General features: G+C 40.1%; 1 protein-coding gene across 1 annotated transcript in view; it reads left to right on the top strand.

Annotated features, from left to right (window-relative positions):
* The first annotated feature begins 8,517 nt into the window (after positions 1-8,517).
* Positions 8,518-24,108, top strand: part of GPR156 (G protein-coupled receptor 156) — a 75,559-nt gene continuing 59,968 nt past the window's right edge. The window contains exons 1-2 of the mRNA XM_017513522.2: positions 8,518-8,988; positions 9,191-9,327. Of these exons, the coding sequence (XP_017369011.1) occupies positions 8,893-8,988; positions 9,191-9,327 (233 nt within the window). The 5' untranslated portion in view covers positions 8,518-8,892. The remainder of the gene's footprint in view (positions 8,989-9,190; positions 9,328-24,108) is intronic.

Raw genomic sequence — 24,108 nt, 5'->3', positions numbered from 1 at the left:
TTTTTTGGTTCGTAGGCTATTTGCTACTGCCTCAATTTCAGAACTTATTAGTCTATTCAGGGATTCAGTTTCTTCTTGGTTCAGTCTTGAGAGGGTCTGTGTGTCCAGGAGTTTATCCATTTCTTCTAGATTCTCTAATGTATGTGCATACAGGTGTTTATAGTATTCTCTGATAGTTGTTTGTATTTCTGTGGAGTCAGTGGTGATATCCCGCTTAACATTTCTTATTGTGTCTGTTTGATTCTTCTCTCTTTTGTTCTTTATTAGTCTAGTTAGTTACCTATTTTATTAATTTTTTCAAAAAACAGCTCCTGGATTCATTTATTTTTCTGAAAGGTTTTTTGTGTCTATATCTTCATTTCAGCTCTAATCTTGGTTATTTCTTGTCTTCTTCTAGCTTTGGGCTTTGTTTGTTCTTGGTTCTCTCATTCTTTTAGTTGTGATGTTTGTTAACTTGAGATCTTTCTAGCCTTTTGATGTGGGCATTTAGTGCTATAAATTTCCCTCTTAACACTGCTTTAGCTGCATTCCAGAGATTCTGATATGTTGTCTCTTTGTTCTCATTTGTTTCAAGGAACTTCTTGATTTTTGCCTTAATTTCATTATTTACCCAGGAGTCATTTAGGAGCGGATTGTCCAATTTCCATGTAGTTGTGTGATTTTGAGAGAATTTCTTAATCTTGAGTCGTAATTTGATTGCTCTGTTGTCAGAGAGACTGTTATTGTTTCAGTTGTTTTGCATTTCCTGAAAAAGTATCATGCAGCAATGAGAAGAACATATATTCTCTTGTTTTTGGGTGGAGAGTTCTGTAGGTGCATATCAGGTTCACTTGATACAGAGCTGAGTTCAGTTCCTGAATATCTTTGTTAATTTTCTGTCTTGATCTGTTTAATATTTTCAGTGGAGTGTCAAAGTCTTTCACTATAATTGTGTGAGAGTCTAAGTCTCTTTATAGGTCTCTAAGAGCTTGCTTTATAAATCTGGGTGCTCCTGTATTGGGTGCATACATATTTAGGATAGTTAGCTCTGCTTATTGAATTGAACCCTTTACCATTATGGAATGCCCTTCTTTGTGTTTTTTGTCCTTGTGGCTTAAAGTCTGTTTGTCAGAAACTAGGACTGCAAGCCTTGCTTTTTTCTGTTTTCCATTTGCTTGCTAAATTTTTCTCTATCCCCTTATTTTGAGCCTCTGTGTGTCATTGAATTTGAGATGGGTATCTTGAAGACAGCATACTGATGGGTCTTGGCCATTTATCCAGCTAGCCATTCTGTGTCTTTTAATCAGGGACATGTAGCCCATTTATATTTAAAGTTAGTATTGTTATGTGTGAATTTGATCCTGTTATCATGATGCTAACTGGTTATTTTGCTGACTTGTTTTTGTGGTTGCTTCATAGTGTCACTGGTCTGTGTACTTCAGTATATTTTTATAGTAGCTGGTAACAGTTTTACCTTTCCATATTTAGTGCTTTCTTCAGGAGCACTTGCTTGGCAGGCCTGGTTGTGACAAATTCTCTCAGCATTTGCTTGTCTGAAAAGGATCTTTTTTCTCCTTCAATTATAAAGCTTAGTTTGGCCAGATATGAAATTCTGGTTTGGAAATATTTTTCTTTAAGAATGTTGAGGCCGGGCGTGGTGGCTCACGCCTATAATCCCAGCACTTTGGGAGGCCGAGGCGGGTGGATCACGAGGTCAAGAGATCGAGACCATCCTGGTCAACATGGTGAAACCCCGTCTCTACTAAAAATACAAAAAATCAGCTGGGCATGGTGGCACGTGCCTGTAATCCCAGCTACTCAGGAGGCTGAGGCAGGAGAATTGCCTGAACCCAGGAGGCGGAGGTTGCGGTGAGCCGAGATCACGCCATTGCACTCCAGCCTGGGCAACAAGAGCGAAGTGAGTCCAAGGTGACCTGGACTTTCTCTCTGGCTGCCCTTAGGATTTTTTTTCCTTTTTGCCTTGGAGAATCTAATGATTATGTGTCTTGGGGTTGACCTTCTTGTGGAGTATCTTACTGGGGTTCTCTGCATTTCCTGATTTTGAATTTTGGCCTGTCTTGCTAGATTGGAGAATTTCTCATGGATGCTATCCTGATGTATGTTTTTCAACTTGGTTCTGTTCTGCCGCTCTCTTTCAGGTACCCCAGTCAACCTGTAGGTTTGGTCCCTTTACATGATCTCATATTTCTCTGAGGTTTGTTCATTCCTTTTTTTTTTTTTTTTTCTGTATTCTTTTCTGCCTTATTGGAGAAAGATAGTGTTCAAGCTCTGAAATTCTTTCCACTGCTTGGTCTATTCTATAGATACTTGTGATTGCATTGTGAAGTTCTCGTGTACCACAAGAACTTTATTTTTTTATCTTTATCCCGTCTGCCATTGATGGGCATTTAGGTTGATTCTATGTCTTTGTTATTGTGACTAGTGCTGCAATGAATATACATGTGCATGTGTCTTTATAATAGAATGATTCATTTTTATTTAGGTAAATGTTTGTGGATTTTGTATCCTGAAGTTTTACTGAATTTATCAGTTATAATTGTTTTCTCATGGAGTCTTTAGGTTTTTCCAAATAGAAGATCACATCGTCTGCAAACAATGATAATTTGAGTTATTCCTTTCCAATTGGATACTTTTTATATCTTTGTCTTATCTAATTGCTCTACCTAGGACTTCTAGTAGTATGTTGAATAACAGTGATGGCAGGGGATGTCCTTGTAGTGTTTCAGATTTTAGAGGAAAAGCTTTGTCCTTCCCCCATGTCCCAGCTAGGTCCAGGAGGCAAGGACTAGAGTCAAAATCCTTAGAAGTCTACCTGGTATTCTATTATATTGTAGCTGAGCTGGCCCTCAGACCACAAGACACAGTCCTTCCCACTCTTTCCTTCCCTTTCCAAATGCAGAGGAACCTCATCCTGTAGCCACTGACAACCCAGGCCATGAGGAGGACTGCCAGACTACTGCTGATGTTCCCTTAAGGCCCAGGGTCTCATAAGTCAGCTTGTTGTGAATGCTGCCTGGCCTGAAACTCACCCTTCAGGGCAGTGGGGTCCCCTCTGATCCAGGGCAGGTCCAGAAATGCTGCCCAAGGATCAAGTCCTATAATCAGGGTCTCCAAAGCCCTCTTGGTGTTCTAACCCCCTGTATTGTGCTGGTACCTAAGGTGCAAGACAAAGGCCCTTTTAGTTTTCCTTCTGCTTTTGTCAAGCAGAAGGAGTTTTGTCCTGCAGTCACCACAGCTGGTAATGTGAGTCCCACCTAAAGCCAGCAAGTTTCAGAGGCTCACCCAAGGCCCTCAACATAGTCCCTGGTTATTGTTGCTGGTTATTCAGGGCCCAAGGGCTCTTCACTTAGCAGGTGATAAATGCTGGCAGGGCTGGGTCCTTGTCTTCAATGCATTGGGTTCTCTCTGGCCCAGGGTGTGTCTAGAAATGTCACCTTGGAGCTAGGACCTGGAATGGGGGCCTCATAACTCTGACCAGTGCCCTATCCTGCTCTGGCTGAGCTATTATCCTAGATGTAAGACAAAGTTCTTCCTATTTTCCCTCTCCTGTTCTCAAATGAATAGAAGGGGTCTCTTTTGGAGCTATAAGCTGTGTAGCCTGGGGCAAGGGGAGGGGCGATGTCAGCACTCTCTTGGCTGCCCCAGTTGGTGTCTCAGTAGGTTGCATGCACTCCCAGTCCTCTGTCTCTGGGCCTAGTTCAGCACGAGGACCCGCCTAACAGTTGCAGTCATTATTGCCTAGACTGCTTTTAAAGTTTGCTAGGAGACAAAGAGCATTGTAGCCCTCACTGGTGAGATTTGCAGGCATTCAAGTTCAGACCACTGGGACTGGCAATTCCTCTCTAGCTAGAGCTACTTGAAATGCTCCCTCCATTTGCACATGTCAGCTGAGTTTGGTCCAGTTGTCCTTTCTTCTCTGATTTCTGGTTCTTATGAAGGGTTTTTGGTTTTTTTTTTTTTCCCCTGTGTAGATAGCTGTTCGCTTGGTGTCCTTGCAGGAGGAATGATCAGTGGAGCCTTCTATTTTGCCATCTTGATCTGCCACCATATGTCATTCTTATTAATCATTTTTCTCTTTATACACCTGGAATACACTAGTATACAAAATTAAGATCCTTACTTTTATAGAATTTGTGTTCTAATGGGGGAAGTCAAACAATAATCAATAGACACCAATATATAAATAAATTAAATAGTACATTAAAAGGTGTTGAAGACAGGCTGGGCATGGTGGCTCATGCCTATAATCCCAGCACTTTGGGAGGCCGAGGTGGGCAGATCATTTGAGATCAGGAGTTTGAGACCAGCCTGGGCAACATAGTGAAACACCATCTGTACTAAAAATACAAAAATTAGCTGGGCATGATGGCAGGTGCCTGTAATCCCAACTACTCGGGATGCTGAGGTAGGGGAATCACTTGAAGCTAGGAGGTGAAGGTTGCAATGAGCCAAGATCACGCCACTGCACTCCAGCCTGGGCAACAGAGAGAGACTCTGTCTCAAAAAAAAAAAAAAAAAAAGATGTTGAGGACAATGGAGGAAAAGGAAGATCAGAAAATCATTTACAAAAGCCAGAGGGAGTGTGAAGCTGTGAAGCAATTTTAAACGAGGTCAGATTTTTGGATAATTTCTATTGCTATGTTTTTAAGTTAACCAGTTTCTTTTTGCAATGTCTGATCCATTATATTTTTATTTCAGATATTATATTGTTTTCTCTAGAAGTTCCATTGGATTTGCTTTTTATCTTTCATTTCTCTCTTCATTTTTATCATGTTTTGCTTTATATCTTAAAGCATATTTATAACAATTGTTTCAAGGTTCTTGTGTGATAGTTATATTACTTCTGTTATTTCTATGTCTGATATTGTTGATCTTTTTTAAAAACTTTATGGTTATAGGTCATATTTTTTTCATTTCTTTGAATGCCTGGTAATTATTTTGAATTTTACATTGTTGAGCACTGGATCTTGTTATATTCCTTTAAGGGCATTGAATTGTGTTCTGGAATGCAGTTAAGTTTTTACGGATCACTTTTATCCAGTTGAGACTTTCCTTTATGGTCTATCCAGAGCAACCTCTAGTCTAGGGTTAATTTATTTTTACTACTAAGATGTGGCTTTTCCGAGGATTCTATCTGATGTGCTGCATATTATGGGGTCTCTCCACACTGGCTGATGGGAACACAGGGTAGTCTCAGCCCTGTGTGAGCTCCAAGAATTACTCAGCTATTGCCTATCAGTGTCTTTATTTCTTCAACTTCAAGTAGTTTCTTCCTACTCGTATCCAAATCAGTACTCAGAAAAAGACTGAGGGGATTCTCTGCAGATTTCCCAAGTGCTCTCCTTATTCTCCTTATCTCCCTCTTCTTCATTACTCCGCCCTGCAAACTCTAGCCACCTCAACATCTTCAAATTCCAATCCATTCCCCTTACCTCAGATGGAATTCTAGGTTCTGATTGTTTTTCTCTCCATGTGCTGTGACCTGGAAATGACCTCCAGGTAGTATCTCTTAGGAAGATACCCCAGTCTTGTGGCATCTGTTGTACAATGCCTGAAAATAGTTGTTTCATGTGTTTTGTGTAGTGTTCAAATTGTTAACGGAAAAAAGCAATTCCCACAGCAGTTAATTCTTCCCATACAGAAGCAAAAGTTCTACCAACTGCAAAACAACTTGTTAAAAGATAGTATTTATATGAGTGTTTTTTTAAAGGTCATAAATAATGTGTAGAAGAATAGAGATTTTGTAACAAAGATATGGGCCTATAGAGAGGGGTGAACTTGCAAATGACCATCTTGCACTTGGGAATAGTATCTATTTTTCTGATCCTAATGACTGGGAAGGATTCTATAATCTCTGTCAAATAAATTTCAAACACTATCCTGCACGGCCTTGGGTCTATTACTGTCTGTGACGTAAACAGTTTCTCCCTAGAGACTTTGTTGAGAGGGTACAGGGGGAAGGTAGCTTTTGGAGGGGCCTGGAAGACCTTTCCCCTTGTGCTTTGAATTCTGTGTATATCTTGTGGTCAGATGCCTCACCATTACCTTCTCTGATAATTCCCCACCCACTTTTCCAATCACTAAAACTTTTTGAAACCATTTCAATTCTCCTTTCAATGCCTGAGCCTTTCATTGTTTCATCAGCACCCCATGTGTGAATCTCTGTGAATGTGTGCCAAGTTTGGAGTTTAATGCCTGTCCCATGTGGGAGCCCAATATCATGAAATATAAAGTTTCTACACTGGATAACCATGGACTGAAGAGGGGTCTAGCATTTAGAGTTCCACGCCAGTGAGTTTAGTTTATCCAAGGATACCTCTAGAATGTGCTCAGAAATTTATCCCAAGTCAGATTTGCATCCTACAGGACTTAGGCTCAGTGAACAACCTCATCATACTCACAGAATCCCTCAAAGATAATTTAGGTTTAAGTTTGTCAGCCCATCTGGGATCCACAGTGTTGATCAGGGTTTCTCAACCTTAGCACTATTGACATTTGGGGCCAGATAATTCTTTGTTGTTCAGACCATCCTGTGAATTATAGTATGTTTAGCAGCATCCTTGGCATCTATGTACTAGATTTGAATAGCACCCTTCTCTTTATTTTGACAACCACAAATGTCTCCAGAATTGCCAAATGTCCCCTAAAGATACAAAATGGCATAGTTGAGAACTACTGGTATAGAGGCGCTATGGCATGCCATGCTCTAGGAAGCCCACAGAAATGCAGCTCTGGGAACTAAAGCTGAAGAAACCCAAGAGACCCACTGGTATCTTCTTGGAAGAGGTTAGTCCAGAGTGTCTGCACCATGTGGAGTATATATATTGGGATGACACTGACCTTGGAATGTAAACTCCTGGGATTCTTGCCTCTGCAGATTTGGAGCAGGGTTTTCCTCTTCTCTGCTCTTCAGTTTACTTATTTGAAAATGAGGAATGGTGTTGTTTATATCACAAAACACTGTAGTGAGGACAAAATGAGGTTTTTATATATACACACCCATACATATACATACACACTTCTTTCAAATGATATAATAATATATAAACATGGAATGAATAACTGTTCAAATATAAGTGTACTTATTTGCCACAATGATTAAAAGGGCAATATAGGAAAAATACATTTTCTTCCAATCCATTATGTCGTAATAGTCCTCCCTGTGGTTTGCAATATGGCTCTATGCTAGAAGGCACAATAGGAAATGTCTAACTTTAAAAAAAGAAAGAAAAGAAAAAATACCTTTCTAGCAATTAAAATCTCAACTAAATTAGAATGCAAATAGGTTTTTATATTTGCTTCTTAATTTTGCATTCAGTAACCTGACCAGACTACACAAGAATTTAAATGCCTTAATGGGAGATGGTAGCTTTTAGTTCTCTTGGGATTTCATTATAATAAACCTGGTAAATAATTCAGGAACATGTGAGAGGCCAATGAATGGCCAGCACCTGGTGCTATATTGTTCATGCCTAAGCACACAGACTCCAAAGATGGCACTCTCCACCTGTCACTGTTGTTCTGGCTTAAACATGGGCCTTATGTTCGGTGGCTGTTGAAATAATAGTAATTGATATTTTCGCCTAGTCCAATTTTTCTCCACAATCAAAGAAAACTGTGCTAAGCTGTTTAAAAAACAGAAAGCAGAAGTGGAAGCCTCTTTTAGATTACCATTGGTAAAATTTCAAATCTATTTTCTCTATTAAGGGATTGATTGCTTTAAAGAATTAGGGATCTGGCTATCTTTTCTACTGGTGCTAATTTGAACCTTTTTGCCTTTCTATCTTTGTTCCACAAGACTGAGCTTCTCTTTAGATCACATTATTCATATTGCAAGGGTTTTCTGAGAGAAATTACACCATCCTCTGGCTAGTCACTCACTCTGCGGGAGTTCCTAGAGCTCCCCAGTTTCTTTCCCTATTGCCTGAGTAGTCTATCTCACTCCTGTTAGTCTCACAGTTTAAATACAAAGACTCTTGCAGACAGCTTGGGTACCTTTCTGTGACCCCAGCTGACTGGACATAGAATGTTCCTCACTGAGAGAACAAGAGCTAGAGTGACCAACAGATCATGTGTGGAGACAGCATGGGGCACCTGAACCCAGCACCATCCAGGATCAGATAGAACTTAAGCCATGAGCTGCATAAAAAGACCTTGTGAGGGCAGGGGGTTTCCCAGTATGGAAGAAAGGAAGATGTGCCTCACAAGTCTAAGCTAAGGCCTTTCCAGTACTGGGCCATAAAAAGGATCTGAAGAGAAACTGCAGAGCTTTATCCCTAGAAAATGTTAAATATGTTTTATCTTTGTTTAAAAAATATTGTTTATTATAATGGCTTAAAATATGTTTGCTTAAATATATTTAATACCTTTGTAATATATATAATAAAGAGTGTAATAAAATATAACTAATTAAAATAGATGTTATTTTAAAACCTCCGTAATAAACCATTTACATGTGTGTGTGCGCACGTGTGCACATTTATTTAACAGGTTTAATTGCTTTCCTTTCTTCAGGAACCAGTGAGGTTACTTGGAACAGTGACTGCCATCTGGTGGTTAACTCGAATCATCACCTTGTGTAGCCTGATGGTTACTAAGCTGTCCACTCTTGACTCACATGGCATGCGCTGGCAGCAGGGGACCAGTTGAAGGATGTCTGATTTTGGAGGGTGACCAGTGAAGGATGTCTGATGAAGGAGCCTAGTAAAATAACCCTTTGCTTCTACCTGAATGGGTTTTCACTCTGGACTCTGAGGCTGGAGCCAGCTCCAAAATGGGGCCTCTGAAGAAAAGATTGGAGTTCCTCTTGTGTTTTAGTCAGAGATCTGCATCCCTTACCAGTGGGTAACCAAGACTGTGAATAAGCACACACCAACAGGGGCATGTAGTGACATGGAGCCTGAAATAAACTGCTCTGAATTGTGTGACAGCTTTTCTGGCCAGGAGCTGGATCGGAGACCCCTTCATGATCTCTGCAAGACAACAATTGTAAGTGAGCAGCCACAGGGTACCACTGGTGCTGCTGGGGAGGAGGAGGCAGAGGGAAAGGAGGATGAGGAAGGAGAGGAGGGAGAAGAGAAGCTGCTCATGCAGGATACATGTTTCCCAGCATTGGTGATGATTGGGCTGTTTGTTTTTTACCTATAGATGATCTTTCATTCCTTACAGCCTCTTCTTTTTCTGTCCTCAGACATCTTCCCACCACAGCAGTAAGACCATCTCTTCATTGTCTCCTGTCCTCTTGGGTATTGTTTGGACTTTTCTCAGCTGTGGACTTCTGCTGATACTTTTCTTTCTTGCCTTTACAATTCGCTGCAGGAAGAACAGGTAAGCAGCCCAGTTTCTCATTGCATATAGCCTGAATCATGAAACCCAGAATGTTAGTATCTTTTGGCAGCAGAAGCTGCTAGCTCGTTTCCCACTACAGCACTAAGGCACATGAGAAGTTACCTCTGAAATAGTCCACCTATTGAGAAGGAGAAAGATCTAGGTCAGTATTATGCTAACTACTGCAAGGGTATCCAAAGAAGAGAATGAAGAGTCTTCTCTATAATGGAGATAGAATCCTTCCAAGAAGGTGAGGTATTTATATTTAAAATGAAGACTATGCAGAGGATTCCAAAGCAACACAAAAGCTTGAGGAAAGCACAGCGGAACCAGTGTGGGTGAGTTAGGGTTTCTGCAAAAGCAATGAAGCACTACTTCCTAGTTATTTGCTAGATAATTCTGGCTGACTGGAAAGTCACCGGCTCATCAAGGTGAGTATGGCACCCAGGATTAGCAAAAGAAGCAAAAAGGTGACTTTTTTCTGAAGGTACTTACAGCATCTTGCCTTGGATGCAATTTCATCCTTCCTCAGGGCCCATCTCATCTCTCCCACTCCAACACTGTACCCTTATCCTACCACAGCTGTCCCAGGGTACCTCCTGCGAAACCCTGCTCCAGCCCTCTCCTTAGTCCACAGCTGACTTCTGGGTGGAACCCACAATCAGAAATTTAAAAATTCCTCAAACTGGCCAAACTCATCCAGCCCCACTCCAGCCTTACCCTGTGTGGTGATGAAGTGTGTCATGCTTCATTGCCTGTGGATCTGACACTCAGATGAGAATCGGTCAGTTGCATTTTGGTTTGCAGTTTTGTCATGTTAGGCATGGAGGACATGGAATTGTTAAGCAGCAGTGACTTGGTTGTTGAGTCAACTGCAGAATGGTGGTGATATGTGGCACTCCAACTAGAGTATACCCCAGAGACTTTCTCAGCCACTTTTCATTCTTTCCCTCAAGCACACTATGCTTACTCCCATCTCAAGGCTTTTGCACTTACTGTTCCTCTACTGTTCCCTCTGCCTGGAAGTCCTTCTCAGATCTTCCCATGACTAGTTCCTTCTCATCTTATAGGTCTTGGCTCCAATGTCACCTCTTCAGAGACAACTTCCCTGATCATCCTATCTAAAGTAGCATCTCTACCCATGGTTAGCCCCTCATTTCATTCCATATCCTATCACCCTGTTTTATTTTCCTGATAGCAAGCATAGTCTGGTGTTACCATATTTATTGATTTACCTGTTTGTTGATTGCTGGTACCCCCTACCAGAATAGAAGCCTGTGAACACATGGACTTTGCCTGTCCTGTTGTGCTCACCACTGTCTCCAGCATTTAGAACAGACTCTGGGATATAATAGGTGCTCAGTAAATATGCATTCAGTGATCCTGGGAGGAAAGAGATTTAAATTCCATTGGTGGATGCTGCCAAGAAAATGACTGGGAAAATCATGCATTTCAAGGTTAGAGAACTATGGAGTAGTCTTTTCAGCTGTAACACGTTTCTATAATGCAAAGTAATACTCAATTGGTATTACACGGTAATAATAAGAAAATTATGTCATTGTTTCATACGTTACTTTTCCCCCAGCACGTCAATAGTTTAAACATTCAGGGACAAGCTTTCTCAGAGCTAATAAAGGAGGCCTTAAGCTTGGCAGTTCCTTCCCTTAGGGCAAGTAGTGCCTGGCTTAATGGCTTCAAGAACTTGTGTCTTCTCTACAACATGAGGCTGTAGGAGTAGATGAAGAAGCGGAGAAGACATTTGTCTTATGTTTAAAAACTTCAGTTGATTGTTTCAGAAATCACAGATCCAGAGCAGATTTTTAATGTTTTGACAATGTTATCTATTGGAGGTGAATGCCCCTGAGGACCTGTCTTAAGATTTAAGACTGTAGAAGTTGACTTTGATCCTGAGTACAAACAATAGTGGACATTTACTGGGTGGTAGTGTTTTAGCTGGAAGAATTAATATTTTATTAATATTCCTGTTACAAAGTTAACTTTTGAGTGTTATGACCCCATCCTATTTTTCCCATAACCGATTATTTTTACATATAATTTTTCAGAATACAAGGTTTATCAAGCATTTATATATCCTGTTAAAACAGGAACACCTGTAAACAGCATTATTCTAGAAACCCGTCTGTTTCTTTCATTCTGTTAAAGATTTTGCTACCTGTTTTGTTTGCAGTGGGAGCATAACTTGGCATAAAGAATAAAATATTAAGAGGCACTGTGAATAGAAACACGTTTTGCAATTAAGTGGCTTACAAGGTCAGACAAGGAAAGATAAAATAACCTAGTTTCAAAAGTGTTTTATTGAACAATAACACTTGTTAACAGATACAGCATCACAATCAGATGCTTTATATCATTACAATTCTGTGGTCTCTAAATTTGTTACTGTGTGTGTGTGTGTATTTATGTGTGTATACGTGCAAGAAAGAAGAGGAAGGAAAATATTTTAACGCAATAAAAATAATACAATAATGTTTAAATCCAGTTGCAGATATTGAATTTTTGATAAAAATTTCGAATGTAGTCTACAACAAAAACCAGTAAAGATAAAGAAAACTTGAGCACTATCAACCAGCTTGACCCAATTAACATTTATATTACCTTTGACCCAACAACAGCAGAATACATATGCTTTTCAAGTATAAATGGAACATTTACCAAGATATATCATATTCTGGACCATTAGAAAAAGTCTCATTAAATTTAAAAGGATTCAAGCCGGGTGTAGGGTGGCTCACACCTGTAATCCCAGCACTTTGGGACACTGAGGTAGGTAGATCACCTGAGGTCAGTAGTTTGAGGCCAACATGGTGAAAACCCGTCTTTACTAAAACTACAAAAATTAGACAGGTGTGGTGGCATGCACATGTAATTCCAGCTACTTGGGAGGCTGAGGCAGGAGAACCTGGGTGGCAGAGGTTGTAGTGAGCCAAGATCATGCCATTGCACTCCAGCCTGGGCGACAGAGCAAGACTCTGTCTCAAAAAAACAAACAAACAAAAACTTTTAAAGGCTTCAAGTCATATAAAGTATGTTTTCTGACAATGGAATTAAAATGGAAATCAATCACAGAAAGATCTCTGGAAAAATCCTGAAATATTTAGAAACTAAATAGAACACTTTAAAATTATGGTCAAAAAAGAAAAGGAAAACTAGAAAATATTTAGCAGAATTAAAATGAAAATACTGTCTAAGATTTATTGGATGCCACTAAAGCAGTACTTAGGGGGAAATTTACAGCACTAAATTCTATATTGGGAAAGAATAAAGGTCTCAAATCCATGATCTCAGCTTCCACCTTACAAACAGAAAAGAAAACAAATGAGACCCAAAGTAAGTAGAAGAAAGGAAATAATAAAGATCAGAGTAGAAAATAAAATAGAAAACAGAAAAACAATAGGAAAAAAGTCAGTAAAACTAAAAGCTGACTATGAAGATGAGTAAAGCTAATCAACATCTAGCCAAAGTGATCAGAAAATAAAAAAAGAGAAAGATACAATTACCCAAATAAGGAATGGGAGAGGTGACATCACCATAGCTTCTACAGACATGAGGGTGAATAAGGTGATGTTGTAAACAACTATGGTAGGCAGCCTCTAAGATGTTCTTCAGTGCTTCCTACCTCCTTGTAGTCACACTCCTATGAAATCCTCTCTCCTTGAGAATGGGCTGAACATATTGACTTCCTTATTAATGAGATGTCACTTTTCGCATTAGGTCACAAAAACTGTGGCTTCCATCTTGAATCTCTCTCATTGTCTCACAAACTCACTCTGTGGGAGACTAGCTGTTATGTTGTGAGCTGCCCTGTAAGGAGACCCACATTGGCAAGGAACTGATGTTTCCAGCCTGTAGCCAGCAAGTGCCTGGGGCTTACTAACAGCCATGTCAGTGAACTTTGAAGCAGGTGACACCTTGACTGTGTTCTTATGTAAGAACCTGAGCCTCAGGCATCCAGCTAGGCTGTGCTTTAGAAATATTACAAGTTCAACTTAAACTCTTCTAAAAAACTGAAAATAAAAAAGTAATTCCCAACTAATTCTATGAGGACAGCATTACCCTGATATCAAAATTGAACAGACATTAGAAGAAGAAGAAAAGCAAACTATAGGCTAATATGTCTCATAAACATGGATTCAAAATTTTAAACAAAATTTTAACAAATTGAGTATGACCAAATGTTAAAAAGAAAATGCATCATCATGACAATGTGAGGTTTGTCTCTGGGATACAAGGTTTGTTTAACATCCAAAGATTGATCAATAACTTATCACATTTACCAGCTAAAAAAGAAAACTATATTATTATCTCAGAAGATATGGAAAAAAATTTGACAAATTTCAACATACATTTCTGATGAAGTCTCAACAAACTAAGAATAGAAGATAACTTCCTTCCCACAGCACAGCACAGCTGCTGTGGCAGATCGTGGCCAGACTGCTTCTTTAAGTAGGACCTGATCCATTCCTCCTCACTGGGCAGGGCCTCTCTGTGAGAATTTCAGCAACTCCAGCCAGGGTTTTATGTACAGAAGTCTGATCTCTCTGGGACAGAGCCCTTTGAGGGAGGGGTGGCCACAGTCTATGTAGTTCAGCCAACTTAGCCTTTCCTGCCTGCTGGCTCTGGAGAGTCTGGTCAGTCTGCACAAAAAGGGTTCCCCCCAGCACAGTGCACCCAATCCCCCAAGGGGCAGCCAGACTGCCTCTTTAAGTGGGTCCCTGATCCTATTCCTCTTGACTGGGTTGAGACTTCCCAAAGCAGTCTCCAGATATCTCTTACAAGAGTGTTCAGGCCGGCATCAGGTCGGTGCCCCTCTGGGACAGAGCTTCCAGAGAAAAGAGCAGGCAGCCATCTTTGCTGTTTTGCAGCCTCCACTGGTGATACCTCCAGGTGCAGGATGGACCCAGGTGATTAAGGTCTGGAGTGGACGCCCAGCAAACCACAGTAGCCCTGCAGAAGAGGAGCCTGACTGTTAAAAGAAAAACAGAAAGCAGCAACAGCAACATAAAAAAGACCTCACAAAAACCCCATTCAAAGGTCAGCAATCTCCAAGATGGAAGGTGGTAGATAAGCCCACAAAGATGAGAAAGAATCAATGCAAAAGTGCCGAAAACTCAAAAAGCCAGAGCGCCTCCTCTCCTCCAAATGATTGCAATACATCTCCAGCAAGGGCACAGAACTGGGCTGAGGCTGAGATGGCCAAATTGACAGAAGTAGTTGTCAGAAGATGGGTAAATAACAAACTTTGCTGAGCTAAAGGAGCATGTTCTAACACAATGCAAAGAAGCTAAGAATCATGATAAAACATTGCAGGAGCTGATAACTAGAATAGCCAGTTTAGAGAGGAACATAAAACACCCAATGGAGCTGAAAAACACAACAGAAGAAATTCACAATACAATCACAAATATCAATAGCCAAGTGGAACAAGCAGCAGAAAGAATCTCAGAGCTTGAAGACTGTATTTCTGAAATAAGACAGACAAGAATAGAGAAAAAAGTATGAAAACAAACAAAACAAAACCTCCAAGAAATACAGGATTGTATAAAAAGACCAGACCTACAAGTGATTGGGGTACCTGAAAGAGATGGGGAGAATGGAACCAAGTTGGAAAACACGCTTCAGGATGTTATCCAGAAGAACTTTACCAACCTAGAAAGACAGGCCAACATTCAAATTCAGGAAATGCAGAGAACACCAGTAAGATACTCCACAAGAAGATCAACCACAAAACACATAATCATTAGATTATTCAAGGTCAAAATGAAAAAAAAATGTTAATGGCAGCCAGAGAGGCCAGGTCATCTACAAAGGGAAGCCCATCAGACTAACAGTGGACCTCTCAGCAGAAATCCGACAAGCCAAAGAGACTAGAGGCCAATATTCAACATTCTTAAAGAAAGGAATTTCCAACCCAGAATTTGATATCAGGCCAAATTAAGCTTCATAAGTGAAGGAGAAATAAGATCCTTTTCAGACAAGCAAATGCTGAGGGAATTTGTCACAACCTGGACTGCCCTACAAGTACTTCTGAAGGAATTACTAAATATGGAAAGGAAAATCTTACCAGCCACTACAGAAACTCACTTGAGTACCCAGACCAGTGACACTTTGAAACAATCACATAAACAAGTTGGCAAAATAAACAGCTAGCATCATGATGACAGGATCAAATTCACATATAACAATACTAACCTTAAATGTAAATGGGCTAAATGCCCCAATTAAAAGACTCAGAATGGCAAGCCAGCTAAAGAACAAAGACCCAACAGCATCAGCAAAGACCCAGAGGCTATCTTCAGGAGACCTATCTCAAGTGCAGAGACACACGTAGATTCAAAATAAAGGAATGGAAAAAAATTTACCAAGCAAATGGAAAACAGAAAAAAGCAAGGGTTGCAGTCCTAGTTTCTGACAAAATAGGCTTTAAACCAACAAAGATAAAAAAGGCAGGGGCAGTACATAGTGGTAAAGGGCTCAATTCAGTAAGAAGAGCTAACTATCCTAAATATATATGTACCCAATACAGGAACAACCAGATTCGTAAAGCAAGTTCTTAGGGACCTACAAAGAGACTTAGACTCTCACACAATAATAGTGAAAGACTTTAATACTCCACTGACAATATTAGACAGATCATTGAGACAGAAAATTAACAAAGATATTCAGGAACTGAACAAAGCCCTGGATCAAGTGGACCTGATAGAAATGTACAGAACTTTCCACCCAAAAACAACAGAATATACATTCTTCTCATCCCCACATGGCACTCTAAAATTGGTCTTATAATCAGAAGTAAAATGCTCCTCAGCAATGCAAAAGAACTGAAATAATAGCAAACATATCTCTGACCACAATAAAATCAAATTATAACTCAAGATTAAGAAATTCACTCAAAATCACACAGCTGCATGAACAACCTGCTACTGAATGACTCCTGGGTAAATAATGAAATTAAGGCAGAAATCAAGAAATTCATTAAAACTAATGAGAACAAAGAGACAATGTACCAGAATCTCTGGGACACAGCTAAAGCTGTGTTGAAGGAAATTTGTAGCACTAAATGTCCACATCAAAAAGCTAGAAAGATCTCAAATCAACAACCTAACATGACAACTAAAAGAACTAGAGAACCAAGAGCAAACAAATCCCAAAGCTAGCAGAAGACAAGAAATAGCCATTATCGCAGGGGAACTGAAGGAGATAGACACACAAAAATGTTTTTAAAAAATCAACAAATTCAGGAGCTGGTTTTTTGGAAAAAAATAATAAAATACACTGCTACCTAAACTAATAAGAAAAGAGAAAAGAATCAAATAGGCGCAATGAAAAATGATAAGGGTGATATCACCACTGACCTCACAGAAATACAACCATCAGAGAATGCTATAAACACCTCTATGAACATAAACTAGAAAATCTAGAAGAAATGGCTCAATTCCTGGGCACAAACACTTTCCCAAGACTGAACCAGGAAGAAATTGAATCTCTGAATAGACCAGTAATGAATTCTGAAATTGAAGTAGTAACAAATAGCCTACCAAACAAAAAAAGCCCAGGACCAAACAAACTTACAGCTGAATTCTAGAGGTGCAAGGAGCCGGTACCATTTCTTCTGAAAGTATTCCAAACAATTGAAAAGGGGGTACTCCTTTCTAACTTGTTCCAGGAGACCAGCATCATCCTGATTTTCTTGTAAATGGATTTTATTTTGTTGCCTGTGAGTTTTGTGTCTTCTACCTAGTTGCTCTGTTTTTATGTGGAGATTCAGGAATATCTAAAACCTGTACTACTACTGCCACTATCATCTTCCTGAAATTATTTTTCTCTTTTTAAGTCTAAATAATTTATATGAACACTTTTTTAATTCTCTACACATACAATCAAGTGTACAACTTACATACACATAAGTTGTGTTCTCATACAATCAAGAATTGTATGTGTAAGTAATGTGTTTTCCTCCTTTCCAATCTTTAGTCAGTAATATTTGATAGTCCTTTTTTGCTCCAGTTTTTATTTTGTGGTCCACACTCTATTCAAGTGTGTACAAAGAGTGTCATCAGCAGTAATCATTTGTTACTTGCAGAACCAAATTTCTCTTGGCTTTAGATAAAGAAAGGCACTGCCTCTTGAGGCAGACTTTACTGCATCTTGCCAACTTATAACATCCCTGTGGCAAAGAATGCAGAGGATAAGAAGAATCCACGTGCACGGTGCTCTCCTCGGGAGCCCTAGCTTAGGAAGAGATGGTGTTGGTGCTCACCCACCAGGCATGAGCAGAGGAGAAACAAACACATTTCCAGGGTTTCTAAAATTCCACTCTTACCCATTTATGTACATGAATTGAGGCACTCCAAGGAGCATGACTCTACTCTAAGAGTGCCACAGGTATCTCTTTTAAAATTTAAAGGTCTATTCTCAATGCAGCAGCTAGATTTCCTGTTAGATATAAGTCAAAGTATGTCATTCACAGCTCCCATTCCTGCAATGGCGCCCCATAACAGAATAAAAGCCCAAGTCATTATACTGTCCTATACGACCTCACATGATCTGGCCCCCATTACCTTGCTAACCTTATCTACTCCCACTCTCTACCTAATCTACTCTGCTCTAGTCACACTGGTCTCCTTGCTTTTCCTTGAACACTACAGATGTTCCCGTCCCTGGCCATTGCATTATTTGTTCCTTCTGCCTGGAATGGTTTTTACCTAATGGCTTTTTCCTTATGCCTTTCCAGTCTATTCTTAAATGTTACCTCCTCAGTGAGGCCTTCCTTGGTCAAACTATCTTGAATAGCAATTACCACTCTGACAGTCCCCATTCACTGTCCCTGTTTTACTTTTCTTCTCTGATCACTAACATCCCAAATATTTTACAATTTATTTTATGTCTTGCCTGTTCTCCCTCCAGGAAACCAAAGTCCATGAGGGAAGTGATTTTTGCGTACTTTGTTCTTGGCAAATACTTACCCAGCAGTTAGTATCTGAAACATTGCTGGCCAATTCAATAAATATTTATTGAAACAATAGGTACATTTGTAAGAATCTATGAGAAGGCCTTCTAAAAGTATAGAACTCTGTGGCCGATAGTCCATCAAAAGCAGACAGCTTTACCTGGCATACTAAGATTGAAAGGATAGTTGAGAATGAAAGGCCACAACCAGGAGGGATGAGAATCCGGGCCTCTGGATGTCATGCTTTGGGCTCCTAGAGGGAGCAATCACCAAGAAAGAGAACAGCGGAAAGCAACTGCTTACCCAGGGCACAATTTTTACATAAAATTGACACTATCTTAAACAGTTAAAGAATGAAAACAATGATCTTCTAAGAACTGACCTTTATCATCATAGTCTACCGTATTCTAGGCTAGTTAATTTGTTCATTTGGGAAACAGTGTGCAGTCCAGGCACAACGGAAACACAAAAATGAATAAACTCAAGGAGCTCATTGTCTGGTAAGGGAGACAGAGCCCCGCTTCTCTCAACCCAGTAAGTGCCATTAGCTGTGATGGGTAATGACAGCCATGACTATCTGTAATAGGTGCACAAAGGAGGGCATGACCACTTCATCTGGGGCTGATATTGATATAGGCCTGACTGTGGGATGGACAGACAGCATCAGAAGACTGTGCAGAAACTATTCCTATGCATTAACCTTTAACCTACCTTATTAACTTCTGCTGACTAACTCATATTCCATCTGGCAGCCAGTAACCAAGAAGGACCTCATTCCTGTTCATAGTTCTAGATCCTTTTTTGTTTTTGAGACAGAGTCTCTCACTGTTGCTCAGGCTATAGTTCAGTGACGTGATCTCAGCTCACTGCAATCTCTGCCTCCTGGGTTCAAGCAATTTCCCTGCCTCAGCCACCCAAGTAGCTGGGATTACAGGCATGTGCCACCACGCCCAGCTAATTTTTTTGTATTTTTAGTAGAGATGGGGTTTCACCACGTTGGCCAGGATGGTCTTGATCTCCTGACCTCACGATCCGCCTGCCTCGGCCTCCCAAAGTGCTGGGATTACAGGTGTGAGCCACTGCGCCTGGCCAATTCTAGATCTTTTCACCTCATTTCTGCTTTGCACTTTCCTCCTGCACCATTCCTACATACCGGTAGCTTTGGTGTTTTTTTGTTTGTTTGTTTTTGTTTTTGTTTTTGAGACAGGGTCTCATTCTGTCACCCAGGTTGGAGTGCAGTGGCATGATCTTGGCTCATTAAAACCTCTGCCTCCCAAGGTTCAAGCGATTCTCCTGTCTCAGCCTCCCAAGTAGCTGGGATTACATGCATGTGCCACCACACCCAGCTAATTTTCATATTTTTGGCAGAGACAGGGTTTTGCCATGTTGGCCAGGCTGTTCTTGAACTCCTGGCCTCAAGTGATCTGCCTGCCTTGGCCTCCCAAAGTGATGGGATTACAGACATTAGCCATCGTGCTTGGCCAGCAATGGCTTTTGACCTCATGATATACCTCCTAATTTTGGCTCTATGCCCAATCCTCTGAAATTGATAATCAATACAATATTTTCTTTCTGTGAACCTTAGCTGCCTTTTTGGACAGGGCCTTGCAAGATCGCTCTTGGTCACTCTGTCTCGTTCAGTCCTTGGTCCTGAAACACTAGCCCCAGATTATGCTGTATGGCTGGTAATTATTCTAGGCCTGACTAGTTCGCCTTCTTCCTTCTTGGCCAATAACCATCAAACCAGTGACTATAAAGAAGATCCCAGAAATTCTAATAGTGCATGACAGTGTGAAAACTTTCTTTTAGCCAAAACAATCAGTGCTGCTTTCCTTTATTCCCAGTCACCTTCCCTTCAGCTCCAATTACTCAAACCGCAAGGAGAATCAATATGAAAGCAGCACAGCTCCTATCCCTGCAGCTAGGTATTATTTTAAAAATGCTATTGAGGAAAACCCCACCTGAATGTACTTTCTGGTTTCCTCATGTTTTTTCACCCAGGTGATGCATGTTGAAGCTCCTAGGAACCCTTAAATCATATTTGATACAGTATCTTGAGCATCGTGGGTGTTTAGTTCACTAAATATTTACTATTGATAGTGATAGATAAACCTCACTTGGATGCTAATGTAAGGCTTTCAGGAATGCAAGAATAAAGAAAAGATGTGTGTAACTCTTCTCCAAAGCATGAAAATCTTGGGGCCTTTTACAATAATGTAAAACTATGTGAAACCTGGGGAGTCAGAGAGATTCTGAGAGGGTATAGCAATAATATACTGAGAACCATGACTCATGTAGAATGTTGGAATTTCTGAAAGCAGAGAAGACAAACTCAGCAGGGTACCTGAAAGTATGTGACTCTACTCTGCCAGGTGCAGCCCAGAGGGCCTGCATTAGGACCCTAACTAGGAAGGAAGTTGTGGTGAGAACACATATTTCAGCCATTCAACAGTGTCTGTGTCTTTGACTCTCAGACTAGCCCAGGGTGCAGGCAGAAGTGGCAGGTGCCTCCATGCACAGTCCCCAGTGTTGGAGGGAAACCTAAGAGGGGCCTTGAGCAGCTATGTACATTCTTGCTAGGTATGCCAAGAAGCAAGGCTCTGACTGCTCTTTATCCAGGCCATTTCTCAGGGTTGTGTTTGCAATGAGCAACCTTGAGGGATCAGGTAACATCTTCCCTTAGAGAAAGAACAGGCTTATTACAACTCACTATAAAAGCAATGGATTTACCAGGCTCAGGATTCTTCTCCTTAAATGGTAGCCCACGGTTTGTGTGCAAACATCTATTATGGGACTTTCATTGCCCTCTTGAAATGTGGGGCATGGAACTAGTAAAAGCACAAGATTAAGTTCTGATTACTACTTTTGTCATGAGTAATCAAGTGTTTGTTCTCTGACCCAAGAGTCTCATGTCTTTAGCTAATATCCATCAAGCATTACCAAGCCAACTTGTTAACTTGCATGTAAGGTAAAAGCTCATATCCTATACAATTCTTGTTACTCTACCTTCTTGATTTCACTGCTGTGGAAATGCCACCTTTAATCATGAGAAGTAGCAATATGTAAATAACAGCTACCATCTATAATCATTATCACAAGTGATATTGAAATAAGGTCTCAGAATAAAAGATAGTTCTTTAATTGAACAAGTTTAGCTTTATGCAGAACTTACAACAATGCCCTGGTGCATTTCAGAGGAGGCACCAGATGTGCTTCCCTTTGGGCCTGAAATATTTTCATTGTTCTAAGAGTTAAGTTATTATGGCCCTTATCAAGCTGTATGAGGAATCTAGGAAAAAGAAAACATTCTCCCATATCAATCATTAGTATTGGCTGGGCATGGTGGCTTACACCTGTGATCCCAGCACTTTGGGAGGCTGAAGTGAGGTCAGATCACGTGAGGTCAGAAGTTTGAGACCAGCCTGGCCAACATGGCGAAAACCTGCCTCTACTAAAGAAAAAAAAAAAAAATCATTAGTATCAAGCAAAGTGATCAGATAGGTTTTAGCACAACTAGCAAGGCCCTTTGAAAACGGACGCTAGGTAAGTGTGTTTTTTTCTCCATGAGAACCTGCTCAGAAAAATAAGAATATATAATAGTTTTACTAGCTTTATTGAGGTATAACTGACACACAATTTAAAGTGTATAACATACATATTTAAAGTGTATGATTTGATAAGTTTTGATATATATATGTACTTGTGAAATATCATAATCAAGGTGTGAACATAACTGTCACCCCCAAAAATTTCCACATTCCCCTTTGTAATCCTTCTTTCCTGACTCTTTACCAACCCTATTCATCCACAGGTAACCACTGATCTCCTCTCTGTCACTACAGATTAGTTAACAATAGATTAGTCTAGTTTTGTGGAATGGGATTTGCATAGCATGTAGTCATTTTGCCTGGCTTCTTTCACTCAGTGTAATTATTTTCAGATTCATCTTTGTTCTCCCAAGTATCAATAATTCATGTTTTAAATTGTTGAGTGGAATTCTATTGTATGGATATACTACAATTCATTTATCAATTCACTTGCTAATGGATATTTGTGCTATTTCTAGTTTTTGGCTATTACAAAGAAAACTGCTATGAACGTTGGTGTACAAGTCTTTGTATGGACATGCAGTTTCATTTCTCCTGGGTAAAAACCTAAGAGTGGAATGGCCAGATCACATCATAGGTGTATGTTGAAACTTTAAAGAAACTGCCACAACCAGGCTTGGTGGCTTATACCTCCAATGCTAGCACTTTGAAAGACTAAGGCAGGCAGATTGCGTCAGCCCAGGAGTTTGAGACCAACTTGGGCAACATAGTGGAACCCTATTTCTATAAAAAAAAATTAGCCAGGCATGGAATAAATAAATAAATAAACTCCCAGAATGTCTTCCACAGTAAAGTGGTTCAATCAAATTATGTTCTCATTGGCAGTGTGTGCCAACATGCAATTTACTCAGTCTTTTTAATTTTAACCATTCTAATAAGTGTGTACTGGTATTTTAATGTAGTTTTAATTTGCATTTCCTTAATGACTGATGGTATTGGACATCTTTTCATATACTTATTTGTCATCCATATATCTTCTTTGGTGAAGTATCTGTTGAAATCTTTTACCCATTTTAAAATATTGAATTGTTTTCTTATTACAATAGTCCCCCTTATCTGAGGAGGATACGTTCCAAGACCCCCAGTGGATGCCTGAAACCATGGATAGTACTGAGCCCTAAATACACTGTTTTTTTCCCTATACATATATACCTATAATAAAGTTTAATTTATAAATTAGACACAATAAGGGATTGGCAACCATAACTAATAATAAAACAATTATGTATTAGTCTGTTCTTATACTGCTATAAAGGTACTACCTGAGACTGACTAATTTATAAAGAAAAAGAGGTTTAATTGACTCACAGGTCTGGATGGCTGGGAAGTCCTCAGGAAACTTACAATCATGGCAAAAGGCAAAGGGGAAGCAAGACACATCTTCATAAGGTGGCAGGAAAGAGAGAGAGCATGCAGGAAAATGGGCCAGATACTTATCAAACAACCAGATCTTGTGAGAACTCCCTCACTATCATGAGAACAGCATGAGAGAAACTGCACCTATCATCCAATCACCTCTCACCAGGTCCCTCCCTTGACATGTGAGGATTGTAATTCAAGTTGAGATTTGGATGGGGACACAGGGCCAAACTGTATCAAATTATAGCAGTATGTCAGCATCACTACTCTTGAACTTTGGGGCCACAGCAAAATAAGTTACTTGAACACAAAGCGCTTTGATACCATGACAGACAATCTGATACCAAGATGGCTACTAAGAGACCAACAGGCAGGTAGTGTATATGGTGTGGATATGTTGGACAAAAGGAAGATTCATGTCCTGGGTGGGCCAGAGTGGAACAGTGTGAGATTTCACCATGCTCCTCAGAAAGGTGTGCAATTAAAAACCTACAAATTGGTTATTTCTGGAATTTCCTACTTAGTATCTTCAGGCCATGGTTGACCACGGGTAACTGAAACCCTGGAAAGCAAAACCACAGATAAGGGAGCACTACTGTATTGCATTTTTAGAGGTTATTTTGTTTTTAGATGGAGTTTTACTATTGTCTCCCAGGCTGGAGTGCAATGGAACAATCTAGACTCACTATAACTTCTACCTCCTGGGTTCAAACAATTCTCCTGCCTCAGCCTCCTGAGTAGCTGGGATTGCAGGTACCTGCCACTGCACTGGGCTCATTTTTTTGGTATTTTTAGTAGAGACGGAGTTTCACTATGTTGGCCAGGCTGGTCTTTTTTTTTTTTTTT

This window comes from Cebus imitator, unplaced genomic scaffold (genome assembly GCF_001604975.1).
Source record: "Cebus imitator isolate Cc_AM_T3 unplaced genomic scaffold, Cebus_imitator-1.0 Scaffold494, whole genome shotgun sequence".
NCBI classification, from domain to species: domain Eukaryota; kingdom Metazoa; phylum Chordata; class Mammalia; order Primates; family Cebidae; genus Cebus; species Cebus imitator.
Note: the sequence above shows the minus strand (reverse complement) of the source record. Positions and strands in the feature narration are given on the sequence as shown.